General features: G+C 44.4%; 1 protein-coding gene across 5 annotated transcripts in view; it reads right to left on the reverse strand.

The window, feature by feature from the left end:
• Positions 1 to 388: 388 nt before the first annotated feature.
• mitd1 (MIT, microtubule interacting and transport, domain containing 1) overlaps positions 389 to 18,595 on the reverse strand; it is a 45,210-nt gene continuing 27,003 nt past the window's right edge. For all 5 annotated transcript variants that reach the window (XM_072476579.1, XM_072476576.1, XM_072476580.1 and 2 more), the window contains 2 exons: positions 6,249 to 6,309; positions 389 to 3,628 (listed from right to left, as the gene is read on the reverse strand). In XM_072476579.1, the coding sequence (XP_072332680.1) occupies positions 3,533 to 3,628; positions 6,249 to 6,309 (157 nt within the window). In that variant the 3' untranslated portion in view covers positions 389 to 3,532. The remainder of the gene's footprint in view (positions 3,629 to 6,248; positions 6,310 to 18,595) is intronic.

The raw sequence follows: 18,595 nt of genomic DNA on the forward strand, positions 1-18,595 counted from the left end.
TTTAGTTACTGTAGGATGGGGAGTTCACATGGGTGAACAGACAGGAAAAAGAGTAGGAATTAACGGGTCTTTTTCCAAATGGCAGGAATTAACGCTCTTTTTCCAAATGGCAGGCAGTGATTGTGCAGAAATGCAGGGATCGGTGCTGGGACCCCAACTATTCACAATATATGTTAATGATTTAGATGAGGGAACGAATAGCAAAATCACCAAGTTTGCAGATGACACAAAAAGGGTTAGGTGGGAACATGAGCTGTGAGGAGAATGCAGAGATCATTCAGTGTGATTTGGACAAGTTGAGTGAGTGAGCAACTGAATGGCAGATGCAGTATAATTTGGATAAATGTGAGGTTATCCACTTTAGTAGCAAAAACAAGAAGGCACACAATAATAATAATAATCTTTATTAGTGTCACAAGTAGGTTTACATTAACACTGCAATGTCACCACACTCCGGTGCCTGTTTAGGTACACAGAGGGAGAATTAAGAATGTCCAATTCACCTAACAAGCACCTCTTTCGGGACTTGTGGGAGGAAACTGGAGCACCCGGAGGAAACCAATGCAGACACTGGGAGAACGTGCAGACACCGCACAGACAGTGATCCAAGCTGGGAATCAAACCCTGGTCTCTGGTGCTGTGAAGCAACGGAGAAGCAACGGTGCTTACCAACTGAATGGCCATAAATTAGGAGAGGGGACTGTGCAACGAGACCTGGGCAAGGTAAGCCTGCAGGTGCAGCAAGTGGTAAAGAAGGCAAATGGTATGTTGTCCTTCATAGCGAAAGGATTCGAGTGCAGGAGAATCAATTTTGCTGCAATTATATAGGGCCTTGGTGAGGCCACACCTGGAATATTGTGTACAGTTTTGGTGCTATAAATGGAGTGCAGAGAAGGTTTACCAGACTGATTCCTGGGATGGCAGGATGGACGTATGAGGAGAGATAAGTCAGTTAGGATTGCATTCGCTGGAGTTCATGACTAGACAGGATAAATGCAAGAAGGATATTCCTGATGGTGGGAGTGTTCAGAATCAGGGGGCATAGTTTGAGGATATGGGGTAGACCATTTTGGACAGAGATGAGAAACGTCTTCACCCAGAATGTGGAAATCTTTACCATAGAATAGTTGAGGCCAAAACATTGTATTATTTCAAGAAGCCATTAGATATAGCATTGGGTGGAAGGGGATCAAATTAGAAGGGGGAAGGCAGGATTATGCTGTGAGTTGGATAATTAGCCATGATAATGAATGGCGGAGCAGGCCGAAGGGCTGCCTCCTCCTCCTATTTTCTATGTATGTTACTAATGCACTATATACTAATACGTAGTGTAATACTATTAGAAATGGAGACGTTGGCCAAATATTACGGTCAATGGCGAAGCACACTACTGATCGCAAAGAAAGCTATCCACATGATCGAGAGATCTGATGTGGATGTGGTTTTCCTCTTTCCCAATGGCAGTTTAGAACCTGACGTTTAATCATAATGAAGAAAATTTACATTCCACAAATATAAAATTGGCTTTCCAGGGCTACTGAAGGTATTTTGCAGTCATTGAATTTAGTAGTCATTCATTCCAAATGGTGTAGCTTTGCCCTGTGTCTCTACGGTGAGAGGAGGACCAGCATATCATATGAATTTATATTGGCTACAGCCAGTTGAGAGGAGTGGGGTAGAGGTGCCTGAACAGTACAAGCTCTGGAGGAGCAAACTACCACTTTACACATGTGGATTCCAGATGTTGCTGTCCATGTCAGTCATTTTAAAAAATATATATTTAAGAGTACCCAATTATTTTTTTTTCCAATTAAGGGGAATTTAGTGTGGCCAACCCACCTAACCTGCGCATCTTTGGGTTGTGGGGGAGAAACCCATGCCGACACGCAAACTCCACACAAGAGTGATCCGGACCGGGATCGAACCCGGGTCCTGAGCGCTGTCGGCAACGGTGCTAACCACTGTGCCGTCCTCTGTCCATGTCAATCATAGTAAGAAGTCTTATAACACCAGGTTAAGACTTCTTAATGTGCTCACCCCAGTCCAACGCCGGCATCTCCACATCATGTCAATCATGATTGCAAACACTGATAACTACCTTGTGATTACCACTGCAAATTTGGACTATTGAGCAATTTTGTGTGGAGAATAAGAAGGGCCAATCCAGAATCCTGTGAAGACATGTCAACTGAACTTATGGTCATTATCATTATCTTTACTAAATTATTGCAGACAGGAAGGTGAACTGAATATATACTTAATTTTTTATGTGTGTACCGCTGGCAAGATCACCATTTATTGTCCATCCTTAATTGTCCTCAAAAGTGGTGATACGCCTCTTTGAACCACTGCTATCCGTGGATGGACACTCCCATACTGGCAACAATGATGTGTAACTTGGAAGGAAACTTGCAGATGGTGATGTTGCTATTGACTCGCTGTCCTTATATGGGTTGGATGTGCAGATTTAGAAGATGCTGTTGAAGCTTCGGCAAGTTGATAGTACATACTGTAGCCAGAGTTTGCCGGTGGTCCAGAATGAATGTTTAGGGGTGAATGGGGTGACAATCCATGTGCGTTGCTTTGACCTGGATGGGGTTGTGGTGGAGCAGTGGCAGTCATCGAGACAAGTGGAGAGTATTCCATCACTCCTAACTTGTGCTTTCTCGATGGGAGAAAGACTTTGGGGAGCCAGGTGGTGAGTTATCTGCTGCACAGTATTTGTGACTGATCCTGCTAAATTTCTAGTTGATTAGTCACTTGGTAGTACAGAACTTGAATGTTGTAGAAAAAAAGGCACACTGTCAAAAGCTTTTAATCTTGCACTCACCAGGAATGATAATTACAATTTGTACTGCATGAGAAAAGGGTACGATTAGTTGTCTGTCTACTCTTATCAAGGCGCTGCCATGGATGTGGACAGACAGCATGTGAAGAGTTGAAAATGGAATGGAACACTTTACAATTGTCAGTAAGCATCCTCATTTCTGACACGATGGAGGGGAGGCCATTAATGAAGGAAAATAATTCCGTCTAGTACACTGCCCTGAGGAACTCCTGCAGCGATATTCTGACCTCCCAACAGCAACAACCATCTTCCTTTGTACTGGGTATGACACCAGTAACAGTAGAATTTGCTCCTGATATTTTTGGTATTATTTGTGTAAAGTTGATACTAGAATGTACATATAAAATGGAATTGATCTTGTTAGAAGGAGAGCGGTGTCTTGTTTTAAATGCCATTGTAATACACCCTCTTCCTCATAAAAAATTGCTGGTGCTTTAAAATATAAGTTCTCAGGTTATAGCAGCCATGCACCTGAATCAGCTTAGAGCTACATGGTCAGTAAGCTGTACCATATAATTCAGAAAATCTTGTAAAATTGTTGGTACATTCAACATTCCAAGTTAAACAAGAATATCAATTTTTTTGACAAAAATCATTTGGTGCTGGGTATTCAAATGCTATTAACTTCACTATTACAAATGTGCCAATTTCATATACTGACTAATAAAGTACCCAGTAGATGGATTATGAATTCTTTGTATGCTTGATATGGAAAATGTCCACTGTAGTTTCATGGCATTGTCTCAAGTCGAAGTCACAGTAACCAATTGAAAATCGACCCTGGAAAAATAAGATAGTGATCTGAGGCAACAAACCTGATATATGGCATTCATGCCTTAACTCATTTTATTGAATTTTTGAGCGGCATAGCTGTCCGTGCATGTAGAAAAAAAATACTGCCCCCCCCTCCTATTTTATGTAACTTAATGAATAACGACCTGCTTATATTCCATATGATTGCCTGTTTTTATTTCATTTTTGTGCATATTTCTCTGTTGCTGTTTCCTGCTTCTTACTTCTCATTTATTGCTGCCATCCCACCCTGAGTTTTATCCTTTATTATGTCCCTCTTTTTGATGCCCATTAGAAGTGTCATGTTTTAGGATTTTGATTATTTTTCCTACAGAAAAGATTCCGAGAAATAGTTTTTAATGTTAATTTTCAAAAATTTCTGATGCTAATGGGGTGGCTGTTTCCCTAGACTGTAAGCAATCAGCAATTTGTAGCTCCTCTCAGTAATTGGTAAACATCTGAAACTCAATGCATTAGAAAGTTTTTGATCCCCACCTGTGAACACAGGTCCTGGAAACCAAAATGGTGGATTACAGAAGGAATCTTGTTTCCGCCAAATAACCACTGGTGGGAGACCGTGGTACATGCTTTGTTATGTGAAGATATCTTATACTGTTCAAAAAGTGAGTTGGTGGCGCAGTGGGTTAGCCCTGTTGCCTCACGGCACCGAGGTCCCAGGTTAGATCCCGGCTCTGGGTCACTGTCCATGTGGAGTCTGCACATTCTCCCCGTGTTTGCGTGGGTTTCGCCCCACAACCCAAAGATGTGCAGGCTAGGTTGATTGGCCACGCTAAATTACCCCTTAATTGGAAAAATGAATTGGGTACTCTAAATTTTTTTTAAAAAGTGAGTTCTGTTTTTACAACCGACTGTGAAATAAAACAAGCAATGTATGAATGCATAGTCAGGCTCATCTCACCGAATGCTTGCTTAGTCCACCTCCAGAGAAATAGAAGAGCACAGGTGCAAGACACAAGTTCACATCAGAGATGAATACTATTAGTTGTATTATTGTACGGTAGTGTGAGTCAACTCAAAGCAAAACCTCTCTCGGGCTACTTTGCAGTGACTGATGTTACTTCGAACAAGATACCAACTATGGCAGACTCAAATTACAATAACTGTTAATGCAGGATCGAGCAGAACTGAAGATGGATCTTTTTAAACAAAGAAACTTAATTCGGGAACAAAGCAGTGGAAAGATGATTTCTTGAGATATGGCTTTGTTAATTATTCCAATGCAAATCAGGGTACAAAGCCCATGTGCAGGGAAGTACAGGCAAATGAAAGTTTATACCCTCAACTTCAAAGGCATTTGAATACTAAGCATGGCAAGTTCGAGGACAAACCTCTTGGTTTCTTTTTTCAAAGGATTCAGTAAGAACTTAAATCATCAGTTGAAGTGCTTAGCAGAAATGTAACATCAAATGCCAAAGCAAGTGACATCGTGAGAACCAAGCAGGCTCACCTGTCACATTAAAGGTAAGCAAAAATGGTGTGTCACGAAGGACCCGGCCGGGCCTAGGCCGTGAAGGACACGGCCGGTTGGTAAAAGTGGGTTTCGGGGAGGGGGTGGAATTTGAAAAACACTGATGTAGATGATAAATAGAGTGCCATGGGTGGGTCCTTGAGGAACACCAGAGATGAATGTACAAGACTGGGAAATGAAGCCATTTCAGATGTGTTTTATTTTTTGGCTACGACTGGGTAGATAAGAACCAGGCAAATGCAGTTCCACCTGTCATGATATGCAGACGCACACAATCATACACAGACAAGCAGCTAATGGACACAGAGAACAGGACACGACCAATAAGCAGGCAGGACACTCGGGTGGGATCTGACTATAAAAGACACGAGGCACTCTCACTCAGCCTCTTTCCACTGATGAACATCTAGAGTCAGTCAAGGGTGTTGTTACAATCTCACACCTCCACCACGTGACTAAGAGCTAGTCTGGTTCAGTCAGACAGAATAACCACACTTAAGTTAGCAGAGAGTCGAACTCATGGAGAACTGTGCTATTAGTTCAATAAACCTGATTGAACTCACTTCAAGGTCTGGAGTATCTTTTTGATCTAAGCTGCATCCAGTGTTAGACCAGTGTACCTAACACCACAACACCCAGCTAGGTGATGCTGGAGAGGCATTGTATCAGAAATTTGTGGTCGACTGCAGAAAGGTCAAAGGATGAGGTGAAATAATTACAATCACATAGGATGTAATTTGTGACTTTGATAAGAGCTGTTTCAGTACTATGGCAAGGTCAGAAAACCGACTGGAGGGATTCGAACATGTTCCGAGAATGCACATTTTGTTCCATGTCCAGACTAAAATACAAGAATTTCTGGAATTCTGGAAGCATAGTCTTAAATGATTTTATGTGAAAATGGAAAGTGGTTAGAAGTCACTTCGCCAAACAATGTGCCGATGCTGAATTATTTGTGGCCACCAGAATCAATAACACAATGTGTTAGATAACATCTGTCACTTTTACAATACTTAAACAGCATTTATGGATCAATGAAATAAAAACAAAAGTATTCATTTGGATTTGTTTTTAGCAGTAGTCTTAAAAATCAAACCTCCCTCTTCAACTGAAACAAACCTGTGTTTTTTTAAAGTAATCGAGTCCTCTTCCAATCTTGATCATCCACCCATTGTTGAATCTGTCATTCAAAAAACATTTTACTTAGACTCTAGAAAAAAGTGCAGTTCATAGCAACACAGACTTTCTAACTGTTCTCATCAAACTACTAAATGTTATGCATTTATGTTCCGAAAAGAGATCATTAAAGCATAAGTTTGTAAAAGGGATATTAAACATTACATTTGAAAACAAATAAAACTGGAAACATATTGAGAAACTTAACATCCCCATCCCATTGAAGTCAAAACTTTGATTAGGGAACAAAGAATAAATGCCATGGATTTGCAAAAATAATCTATCTTGGTAGAGACCAACAACTGTTTTTAAAAGATGAAATTAAAATTCCAGTCGTTCACTAGATCAGTTTAAAACAAAAGACACATTTTACTCTACAAATCAAACACTAATCTATCCTATACTCTAATGTAGAGAAATGAGTGAAACATGAATTAACAGGCAAAATTTCATTTAAAAACTATAAAATTGCACTGTAACTGGCAGATAAATGTAAGACAGGTCTTATGAATTGGTTCAGCAGTCCACTACGATTTTTCAGTCAGTCACAATGTCCTTCAAACCCTTCCTCACAAGAAATTTAAGCTCATCCGGTCGGACCTATCCTGACCCCCAGGTGACAGCAGTGCCACAGGTACAATATTCACTACGAACCGAGTCAGCTTGGTTTGTATGAGGCCGACTCACCAATGCTATCTTCCATAACAGAAACAGCTACAGCAACTTGTTCTCAGCTTCTCTGCCTTCTTCGACCTGGCCTGTTCTGCACCACTGGACTCATCAACTGCTACTGCTGGGGTTGGACTGATCAGTGTCCTTTTATATCTTTCAACAAGATTCAGTTTGCCAGAGCTTTTGGGTTCCAAACCGGTTTGTTTTTGTTTCCTTGGAAACTGGGAGGGTCAGTTTTCCTTCTACATTTACTTGTTCTGTTCCTCATTTTTTTTTTTGTTCCATTTTCAGTTCAGTTTTTGAGTTGGTTAGGATCTTCCACAAAATACAAATTAAAATTAAAAACAGATTCCCTCAATTTCATAAAGATATATTTAATTTTTGTTTTTGTCTACTGCTCATTTTGCTTTAAAGATTTGTGGGAAAAGGAGAAAGAATGGGTTTTAATTATACAACTACACTCCAATGAAATGAGACAAATACCTAAAAATGTAGAGAAACTAACTAAAGCCAACAAGATATTTGTTTATATTAATAAAGCAATGTAACAAACCAAAGGGAACCATTTTGACAGTGCAGACAGACTGCAAATAGTGTCCTGTATCCAGTTTTGATTCCTGCCCCACATAAATAACACTCAATAAAATCATAGAATAGTACAGCACCAAAGGACTGAGTCTGTACCAATTCCTTTGAACAGCAATCCAGTTAGTTCCACTCCCGTTCTCTTTCCACAAATCCTTGTATTGTTTTAAACCCTTAAAGCATTTATCCAACATATCCACCATTATCGGCGAGTACATTCCAATCCAAATCCCAACCAATCATTAAGAATATTTTCATGTCTTCTTTTGCCAATTGCCTGAATCTGTGTTCTATCCTTCACTGGAAACAGTTTCTCCTCACCTAATTAATTAAGCTATCTAAACTCTTGAGGCGAAAGAACATATCTTCCAATGTGACCCCATTTTAACTCTCCACCACCTTGTCAAGAGAAATTAAGGATGGGCAGAAGAATCAGTGAAGCCCCCTCTCCCCAACACATACATTGTAATCAGACACTCTTTCTTCCCCCCTCCCTCCCCCCCCAACCAAACATACACACACACCACTCTTTTCAACTAACTTCCTCCCACTTATTCACTCAATTGCCCCTCTTCCCACCATATCCCCCCACTCATCTGGCAGCCCCTCTCCCAACTCACTCACCTGGCAGCATCTTTTCCCAACCTGCCCTGTCCCACACACCCAACAGCCCTTCCAATGCCCACCCATCGAGACTCTGACTCGTTCCCCCTACCTTCACCCGCCCTCTCCTCCTTCAGGTTGCCAAACCCTGGGAAAGCAAAGCTCAACCAAGTGGCCAGAGCAGAGCACGCCCTTCTGGTGGGATGGGTGGTAGGTCTCCTGAACTTGCTCCTGATCTCATTATTGGCAGGAATTTTCCAGACTTTGATACTCTCTCCTCATGGCCTAGGAAGCGGTGGCGGCCGAGGCGAGGTGAAGGTCAAAAAAGAAAAGTAAAAGGATTCCATTACCCAAAAGTCAGAATTCTGCCAATTGACGGAAATCTCTCATACCTAGGTACAAGGTTTTACACTATACCCTAAGCCTTTATTCATGAAGCCTAGTGTCCATATGCTTTAATGTCTTTGTTAACCTGCTCTACCACCCTCAAAGATATTTGTGAAATCACTCCAAGGCTCTCTCTTCTTGCACTCTTTTAAATTGTAACATTTATTGTCTCTCCTCATTCTTTCTACTAAACTGCAATATCTCACATTCTTCTGCATTGAATTTAATCTGTTGTGTGTCTGCCTATATTCCACCAGCTTGCCTGTATTCTTCTGCAATGTATTTCCAACTTCCTCAGTGCTAACTACACTCCCAGGCTTTGTGCCATCTACAAATCTTGAAATTATAACTTGTACCCTCCAGTCCAAGATATTAAAGTACATCAAAAAACATCAGGGGGGAGGACCATTGTCTATCCCCCTCCATTTGTTTCATGTGATCTCCTGGTTTTAATCATCTGAGGGGTCTGAGATGAATTTTATAGGATATTTTTCTTTGTTAGCTCTTTTTTTTGCTTTTTCAGCCATTACATGGCTGTGGTGGGTTGAAGGGGTCACTAGGTGAGGAAGGAAATTGGTGTTTAGCCATTATAATATGGGTTAGGTTAATGGACCAGGTAGTCTTTTTCTTCCTGTAAATATATCTTTGTTAAAAGCAAATCTGACCAATCAAAAGCATCAAACCTTATACAGCAACAGAAACTATAATTGCCAAGTATTACCTGGCAGGGGGGGCAAGAAGGCAGGCAGTACTCAAGATTTTTTAATTTAATTCTTTGGGAGAAAGAATAAGGAGAGACATTTATATTAATAGTAAAACTTAAAAAGGAGTACAAATTTGAAAAGTAAGAGGAGAAGTTAATGAAGCTATGAAAAGCATTTCGGACCTTGGTTTTACAAATATTGGCATACAGTAAAGAAATGTAAGAGGATAATGCTGAACTTATATAAAACTTTGGTTAGGCTGTATTTAGAAAATTATGGACCATTCTGGGTTCTCTATTTTAGGTAGGCTCAGGGCCATAGAAGGGTGCAGAAGAGATTCACTAAGGTAGCACAAGGAATATGAGGCTTTAGTTATGAAAGCAAATAATTGCTCTTTTGATTAGAATGCAAGTTAAGCGGAGATCCGGTAGGGATATTCAAAAATGATATATTTTGATTGAGTAAATACTATTTCAAGTTGGTAAATAGATAGCATAATTTGAACATCAAAATAACAAAAGGTGATATTACTTTTTTAATGCAGGGGACTTGGGAAACAGTGTCCCATCAATTTGTAATAGCTTTTAAAAACAAAGTGGATGATCATTTTAAACTTTGAAAAATGGTATGCGGAAAGAGGCTACATAGGTGTAACAAGTTGAACAATTTCTCTTTGTTCTGTAAATTTCTATCATTCAAAGATTTCAATTTGTTCATTTCAGAAAAGTTCAAAATTTAAATTGCAAACTGCATTGAAATGCTAACTTGTATTATTTCAGTGAGTGTCAATTTTTTATCCTAGAGCACTGCCTGGAAACCATGTCAGTTCTACATATATGTTTATGACACTTAGCTCTAGCTCTCCAGCATCTCTAAATTGTCAGACTGCTGGTGGAATCCCAGTACTAGACGAGCAAAGATTTCTTCCAACTAACTATTGGGAAGACTGAACTCATTGTCTTTGGCTCCCACCACTTATTTTGTTCCATTTCTCTCCCTCGCTGAGCTTCTGACCACATACCCACGCTTTAAGGCTGCCTATTTCCATCCCCATAACTGCGACTGACTCTGCCCCAGCGTCTTATGTGCACGGTCAATTACAGCCCCAGGTGCCCTGGAGTCTCAACACAAACAAATTAAGCAATAATTCTTATAAAACCTTTGGTTTGTAAGTTGGAACACAATTACGGTTTATTTATAACAAGAATAATGCTGAAATACGCAATAAATAGAAATGGATAACAGAAAGCTTTAACTGTCCTATCCCCTACCCACACACAACACAAGACAGACGAATGCGGGGGTTGGGGGGGCTGGTGAAGGGGTGAAAATAATACGCTTGAAGGTCAAGAGATAAGTCTTTGCTTCCAATGGTGGTTTTTTAGCATGCTTTCCTTGCAGCACGCTGGCTGATTAAAGTCCTTGGTTCGTAGCTTGTAATGATCTCTGTAGTTCAGAAATATATCACTCAGCTTTTCCAGGACAAGCCCCTTTGCTTCGCATCAAACTTTGCTTTTGGTTCATGGTTTATTTCCAGGTCTTTTCTGGAGAAAGAGTTGGTCGGCTTGCATCAGCCTTTTCAGCAGAGAGAGTTGGTCAGTTCTCCCCTGCATTCACAGCCTGCACTGATTCTCCCGTGCATAGATTTATACAGGCACCCAGCTAATTCAGAAAGACATTTCTGGAGAAAACGGAGAAGGGAGAGGACAGCAGTCCTTCATCTGAGCAGCCAGCAGTCAAACAAACAAAAACACAACCCTTGAACTTCTGAAACATTCCAGTGGGATCAGATCCACACCAACTGTTACCAGCAGGGCACAGCATTTTGGCCCAATTAATTGGCCACCAGCCAAATCAATCAAACCGAGACATCACTGATGTCAGCCAATTTCCAATCACCAGCCTAAAACAGCACAGCTTTCTGGATCCTTCTGTTTGAATGAAAGGTGCAGGCTGCTTTGTCTTAAAGTCACATCCATGGATCAAAAATGTAACAGCAAAAATAAAAGCACGGGGAAACAAGGAAATAAACAAGAACAGGCAGGAAGGCCCCTAGCATATCTACCCCGCCCCTGCCCAAAAGAATGAAACTTCACAGCACGGACGTTTCATTATGAGGAATGCAAGACATAAATCACAAACACGTATCCATTCCCAGTGTACAAGTTCCTTTGCCAGTCTCTACATTGGTAACTAGTCAGCCCTTAAAGGCGTGACAAAGCACCCACAATCACATTATCTTTTCTGGGAATATGTACACTTTTATATTGTAATAATAAACTACAACGGAATAACCTTGCATTCTGGGTTTTAAACTTCTCTATAAATGCAAGTAGATTATGGTCTGGAAAAGGGCCAGCACCAGTTCATCCTCCAACATGGCCATCAATCTCCCAAACTCTACTTTGCATTCTGTGGACTACTGCATTTTTGCTCGTTTCTGAAACATGTATTGTATTTCAGTCTCTAACTGAGCCAGTCTCAGTGGTTTTAGTTGAGACGGTTGTGGCTTTAGTGGTTCAGAGTTTCTTATGTCCACACCATGAGTAGTTAACAAGAGGCCCCCGGGGGCTTCCGGGTGCGGCGATGACCAGCTGAGTCGCACGTTTCGGCAGCTCCCTGTGAAACGGACTTTTGGGCTCTTGATAGGAGCCCCAACGGCAATTTTGACGGCTAAAAACACTGTGCGGTAAACCAGAAGGGAATCCCCCCTGGATACGGATGGAAAAAGGAGGAGAGAGTGGCCAGATTGCAGTGGATCCTTTAGAACAGCGGCAAGGAAGGCAAGCAAAAACCAAGATGGCGTCGGAAGGTGGCAGTTTAACATGGGGCCCTGAACAACAAGAGTTCTTGAAATGCTGTGTGGAAGAGATCAAAAAGGAAATGAAGAAAGAGCTGTTGGCCCCGATACTACAGGCGATCGAAGGGCTAAAGGAGGAACAAAAGACCCAGGAGCGGGAGCTTCGGGTCGTGAAGGCAAAGGCAGCCGAGAATGAGGACGATATACAGGGCCTGGTGGTGAAGACGGAGACGCAGGAGGCACATCAGAAACGATGTGTGGAAAGGTTGGAGGCACTAGAAAACAACGCAAGGAGGAACAACCTGAGGATTCTTGGTCTTCCTGAAGGTGTGGAAGGAGCGGACGTCGGGGCATATGTGAGCACGATGCTGCACTCGTTAATGGGAGCGGAGGCCCCGGCGGGTCCGTTGGAGGGAGCATACCGAGTGATGGCGCGAGGACCGAGAGCAGGAGAAATTCCCAGAGCCATAGTGGTGAGATTCCTCCGTTTTAAGGATAGAGAAATGGTCCTTAGATGGGCGAAGAAAACTCGGAGCAGTAAATGGGAGAACGCGGTGATCCGCGTTTATCAAGACTGGAGTGCGGAGGTGGCGAGAAGGAGGGCGAGCTTTAATCGGGCCAAGGCGGTGCTTCATAAAAAGAAGATAAAATTTGGAATGCTGCAACCGGCAAGACTGTGGGTCACATATCGAGGGAGGCACCACTACTTTGAGACGGCGGATGAAGCGTGGACTTTTATTGTGGAAGAAAAACTGGAATGAGCGGGTTATTAAAAAGAACGTTCGAACAAAGTGGTGGGGCGAATGTGGGGGGCAAAGAGGGGTTTTATGTACTAATCCTGCGATGTGGTAACTTTTCTCTCTCCCACAGTGGTGATGGGGGGAGGAGGGGAGGTGGAGGAGATGGGGCGTTGGCCATTGGGGGCGGGGCCAAGGGAGAAGCGCGGGCTTGGTTCCCGCGCTATGATAATCATGGCGGGAATAGAGAAGCAGGAAGGAGGGGGCGTCGCACGGTGCGAGCCGAGGTCACGGGGGGAAGCCGAGGTCAGCCAGAGTTTGCTGACTTCTGGGAGCAACATGGGGGGAGTAATTACGCTAGCGGGGGATCTAGCGGGGGGGGGTGGGAGGGGGGAATTACTGGGTTGCTGCTGCTGGGGAGAGGGGGGAGCTGGTATGGGAGAGGATGGGCGGGGGGCACCGCCTGGGGGAGATACAGCTGCGTGGTAACCGGGTGAGGAGCTGGAAAAAGGTGATGGCTAATCGACAAGGGGGGGGGGGGGGGGGTAGGAAGCCCCCCAACTCGGCTGATCACGTGGAACGTGAGAGGGCTGAACGGGCCGATAAAGAGGGCACGGGTACTCGCACACCTTAAGAAACTTAAGGCAGATGTGGTTATGTTACAGGAAACGCACCTGAAACTGATAGACCAGGTTAGGCTACGCAAAGGATGGGTGGGGCAGGTGTTCCATTCGGGGCTAGATGCGAAAAACAGGGGGGTGGCTATATTAGTGGGGAAGCGGGTAATGTTCGAGGCAAAGACTATAGTGGCGGATAACGGGGGCAGATACGTGATGGTGAGTGGCAAACTACAGGGGGAGACGGTGGTTTTGGTAAACGTATATGCCCCGAACTGGGATGATGCCAATTTTATGAGGCGGATGCTAGGACGCATTCCGGACCTAGAGATGGGAAAGCTGATAATGGGGGGAGATTTTAATACGGTGTTGGAACCAGGGCTGGATAGGTCGAAGTCCAGGACTGGAAGGAGGCCGGCAGCAGCCAAGGTACTTAAAGATTTTATGGAGCAGATGGGAGGTGTAGACCCGTGGAGATTTAGCAGACCTAGGAGTAAGGAGTTCTCGTTTTTCTCCTATGTCCATAAAGTCTACTCGCGAATAGACTTTTTTGTGCTGGGTAGGGCATTGATCCCGAAGGTGAGGGGAACGGAGTATACGGCTATAGCCATTTCGGATCACGCTCCACACTGGGTGGACTTGGAGATAGGGGAGGAAACAGGAGGGCGCCCACCCTGGAGAATGGACATGGGACTAATGGCAGATGAGGGTGTGTGTCTAAGGGTGAGGGGGTGCATTGAAAAGTACTTGGAACTCAATGATAATGGGGAGGTCCAGGTGGGAGTGGTCTGGGAGGCGTTGAAGGCGGTGGTTAGAGGGGAGCTGATATCAATAAGGGCTCATAAAGGGAAGCAGGAGAGTAAGGAACGGGAGCGGTTGCTGCAAGAACTTTTGAGGGTGGACAGACAATATACGGAAGCACCGGAGGAGGGACTGTACAGGGAAAGGCAAAGGCTACATGTAGAATTTGACTTGCTGACTACAGGCACTGCAGAGGCACAATGGAGGAAGGCACAGGGTGTACAGTACGAATATGGGGAGAAGGCGAGCAGGTTGCTGGCACACCAATTGAGGAAAAGGGGAGCAGCGAGGGAAATAGGGGGAGTGAGGGATGAGGAAGGAGAGATGGAGCGGGGAGCGGAGAGAGTGAATGGAGTGTTCAAGACATTTTATAAAAAATTATATGAAGCTCAACCCCCGGATGGGAGGGAGAGAATGATGGGCTTCTTGGATCGGCTGGAATTTCCCAAGGTGGAAGAGCAGGAAAGGGTGGGACTGGGAGCACAGATCGAGGTAGAAGAAGTGGTGAAAGGAATTAGGAGCATGCAGGCGGGAAAGGCCCCGGGACCGGATGGATTCCCAGTCGAATTCTATAGAAAATATGTGGACTTGCTCACCCCGGTACTGACGAGGACCTTTAATGAGGCAAAGGAAAGGGGACAACTGCCCCCGACTATGTCTGAAGCAACGATATCGCTTCTCTTAAAGAAGGAAAAGGACCCGCTACAATGCGGGTCCTATAGACCTATTTCCCTCCTAAATGTAGATGCCAAGGTCCTGGCCAAGGTAATGGCAATGAGAATAGAGGAATGTTTCCCGGGGGTGGTCCACGAGGACCAAACTGGGTTTGTGAAGGGGAGACAGCTGAACACGAATATACGGAGGTTGTTAGGGGTAATGATGATGGCCCCACCAGAGGGAGAAACGGAGATAGTAGTGGCGATGGATGCCGAGAAAGCATTTGATAGAGTGGAGTGGGATTATTTGTGGGAGGTGTTGAGGAGATTTGGTTTTGGAGAGGGGTATGTTAGATGGGTGCAGCTGTTGTATAGGGCCCCAGTGGCGAGCGTGGTCACGAATGGACGGGGATCTGCATATTTTCGGCTCCATAGAGGGACAAGGCAGGGATGCCCTCTGTCCCCATTATTGTTTGCACTGGCGATTGAGCCCCTGGTGATAGCGTTGAGGGGTTCCAAGAAGTGGAGGGGAGTACTTAGGGGAGGAGAAGAGCACCGGGTATCTTTGTATGCGGACGATTTGCTACTATACGTGGCGGACCCGGCGGAGGGGATGCCAGAAAAATGCGGATACTTGGGGAGTTTGGGGATTTTTCAGGGTATAAATTGAACATGGGGAAAAGTGAGTTGTTTGTGGTGCATCCAGGGGAGCAGAGTAGAGAAATAGAGGACCTACCGTTGAGGAAGGTAACAAGGGACTTTCGTTACCTGGGGATCCAGATAGCTAAGAATTGGGGCACATTGCATAGGTTAAATTTAACGCGGTTGGTGGAACAGATGGAGGAGGATTTCAAGAGATGGGATATGGTATCCCTGTCAATGGCAGGGAGGGTGCAGGCGGTTAAGATGGTGGTCCTCCCGAGATTCCTCTTTGTGTTTCAGTGCCTCCCGGTGGTGATCACGAAGGCTTTTTTTAAAAGGATTGAAAAGAGCATCATGGGTTTTGTGTGGGCCGGGAAGACCCTGAGAGTGAGGAAGGGATTCTTACAGCGTAGCAGGGATAGGGGGGGGCTGGCACTACCGAGCCTAAGTGAGTATTATTGGGCCGCTAATATTTCAATGGTGAGTAAGTGGATGGGAGAGGAGGAGGGAGCGGCGTGGAAGAGATTAGAGAGGGCGTCCTGTAGGGGGACTAGCCTACAGGCTATGGTGACAGCCCCATTGCCGTTCTCACCGAGGAACTACACCACAAGCCCGGTGGTGGTGGCTACACTGAAGATTTGGGGACAGTGGAGACGGCATAGGGGAAAGACTGGAGCCTTGGGGGGGTCCCCGATAAGAAACAACCATAGGTTTGCCCCGGGGGAATGGATGGGGGATATGGAATGTGGCAAAGAGCAGGAATAACGCAACTGAAAGATCTGTTTGTGGATGGGAAGTTCGCGAGTCTGGGAGCGCTGACCGAGAAATATGGGTTGCCCCAAGGGAATGCATTCAGGTATATGCAACTGAGGGCTTTTGCGAGGCAACAGGTGAGGGAATTCCCGCAGCTCCCGACACAAGAGGTGCAGGACAGAGTGATCTCAAAGACATGGGTGGGGGATGGAAAGGTGTCAGATATATATAGGGAAATGAGGGACGAAGGGGAGACTATGGTAGATGAACTAAAAGGGAAATGGGAAGAAGAGCTGGGGGAGGAGATCGAGGAGGGGCTGTGGGCAGATGCCCTAAGCAGGGTAAACTCGTCGTCCTCGTGTGCCAGGCTAAGCCTGATTCAGTTTAAGGTATTACACAGGGCACATATGACTGGAGCACGGCTCAGTAAATTTTTTGGGGTGGAGGATAGGTGTGCGAGGTGCTCGAGAAGCCCAGCGAATCATACCCATATGTTTTGGTCATGCCCGGCACTACAGAGGTTTTGGATGGGGGTGACAAAGGTGCTTTCAAAAGTAGTAGGAGTCCGGGTCGAACCAAGCTGGGGGTTGGCTATATTTGGGGTTGCACAAGAGCCGGGAGTGCAGGAGGCGAGAGAGGCCGATGTTTTGGCCTTTGCGTCCCTAGTAGCCCGGCGCAGGATATTGCTAATGTGGAAAGAAGCCAAGCCCCCGGGGGTGGAGACCTGGATAAATGACATGGCGGGGTTTATAAAGCTAGAGCGGATTAAGTTCATCCTAAGGGGGTCGGCTCAAGGGTTCACCAGGCGGTGGCAACCGTTCGTCGAATACCTCGCAGAAAGATAGACGGAATGGGAAAAAGAAGGCAGCAGCAGAAACCCAGGATCGGGGGGGGGGGGGGGGGGGGGGGGAACCAGAAGGACTCTCAGGGTTGTTAATATATACTGTATAGTATGTATAGGTCGTTGCTACAAATAATTATATATTGGACTGTTAAATTATATTTTTGGAGAGTGTTACTTGTGACAAGGCAGTTGCCAATTAGGGCTAGTTTTCATTTTTGTTATTTATTATTTATTCATTTTTTTTTGTTTATAAAATAGGTCATTGTTATTTGTGTTGTTATAATATTGTGTAAAGGATGCACAATGTACTGTGTTGGTTGACCAAAAATTTTCAATAAAATATTTAATTAAAAAAAAACAAGAGTCCCCCTGGTGTTTCCCTACAACTCTGTCGATACCCTTTCAGTCTCTCCTGTAATGCAGTCAGCCTTTTCTGATTTTCCAATGAACATCTCACCAAATTTTGAGGATTTCCTACAGTCAAACTACAAGCAGTATTGTCAATGCTGAGAGAAATATTTGGTTCATTTTTTAACCAATAAACACTCTTTAACCCTTCCAGCTTCACATTCTCTCGTGTCTGTCACATGGCTACCTTAAGCAACAAGTGCAGTTAAAGGTTCAATCCTCTCGGGGTTGGTTGACTTAAAATGCACTGTTCTTGGTATTACAGTTTTTACCTCCTCACCGGAATTTTCGCAATCACAGGCCTTATCCCCATTTGGTAATGCAGACTGAAACAATTTGTACTTTCTAGATTACAATTGTTCCTCTTTACTTTCAGAATCCGAAATTGGCACGTGATCTGTGCCATGAACTTTCTGCTTGTTGTTAACACATACGGTGGCAGACCATCACATGGTTCTCCATCCACCTTGCTCTTAGTTTTTTAAAATAATTGTTTACCGATTAGTTAGTCTCCTTTATTGTTTTCTTCCTTTATCTTGAAGTGGCACTGTGGACCTTCAAAAGGATGTGGGTTAACCAGCTGTTCGCTTGCTATCACTTCACAGCCCTTACTTTCCTCATTCTGACTAACTTATGCCATGCTGTCATCAATATTTTCCTTCAAAGCTTCCTTGCTACCATCATATGTGCTCTATGTATTACCTTAAACTGAATGAGGCTTAGCCTCGCAGAGCCTCTACCCACGTCTCAGCCCCCAACCCACCCAGCTCATCCTCCCATTTACGTCTAATATCCCCACCATGGCCCCCTCCCAATCCATCAACTCCTTATAGACCTCGGAAACCTTCCCCTTTCCTATCTCGTCCCTCAACAGCACATTGTCTTGCAACTCCAGGGGTGGCAGCCCAGGAAAGGACGGCACCTCTCTCTTTACAAAATCACAGACCTGCAGGTACCTAAAACTGTTCCCCTCTGAGCAGCTGGTACTCTTCCTCCAGGTCCTCCAACTTCGCATATTTCCCTCCATGAACAGATTGTCAAATCGATCGATCCCGGCTTGCCTCCTCGACCCCCAAAACGT

This window comes from Scyliorhinus torazame, chromosome 15 (genome assembly GCF_047496885.1).
Source record: "Scyliorhinus torazame isolate Kashiwa2021f chromosome 15, sScyTor2.1, whole genome shotgun sequence".
Taxonomy (NCBI): Eukaryota; Metazoa; Chordata; class Chondrichthyes; order Carcharhiniformes; family Scyliorhinidae; genus Scyliorhinus; species Scyliorhinus torazame.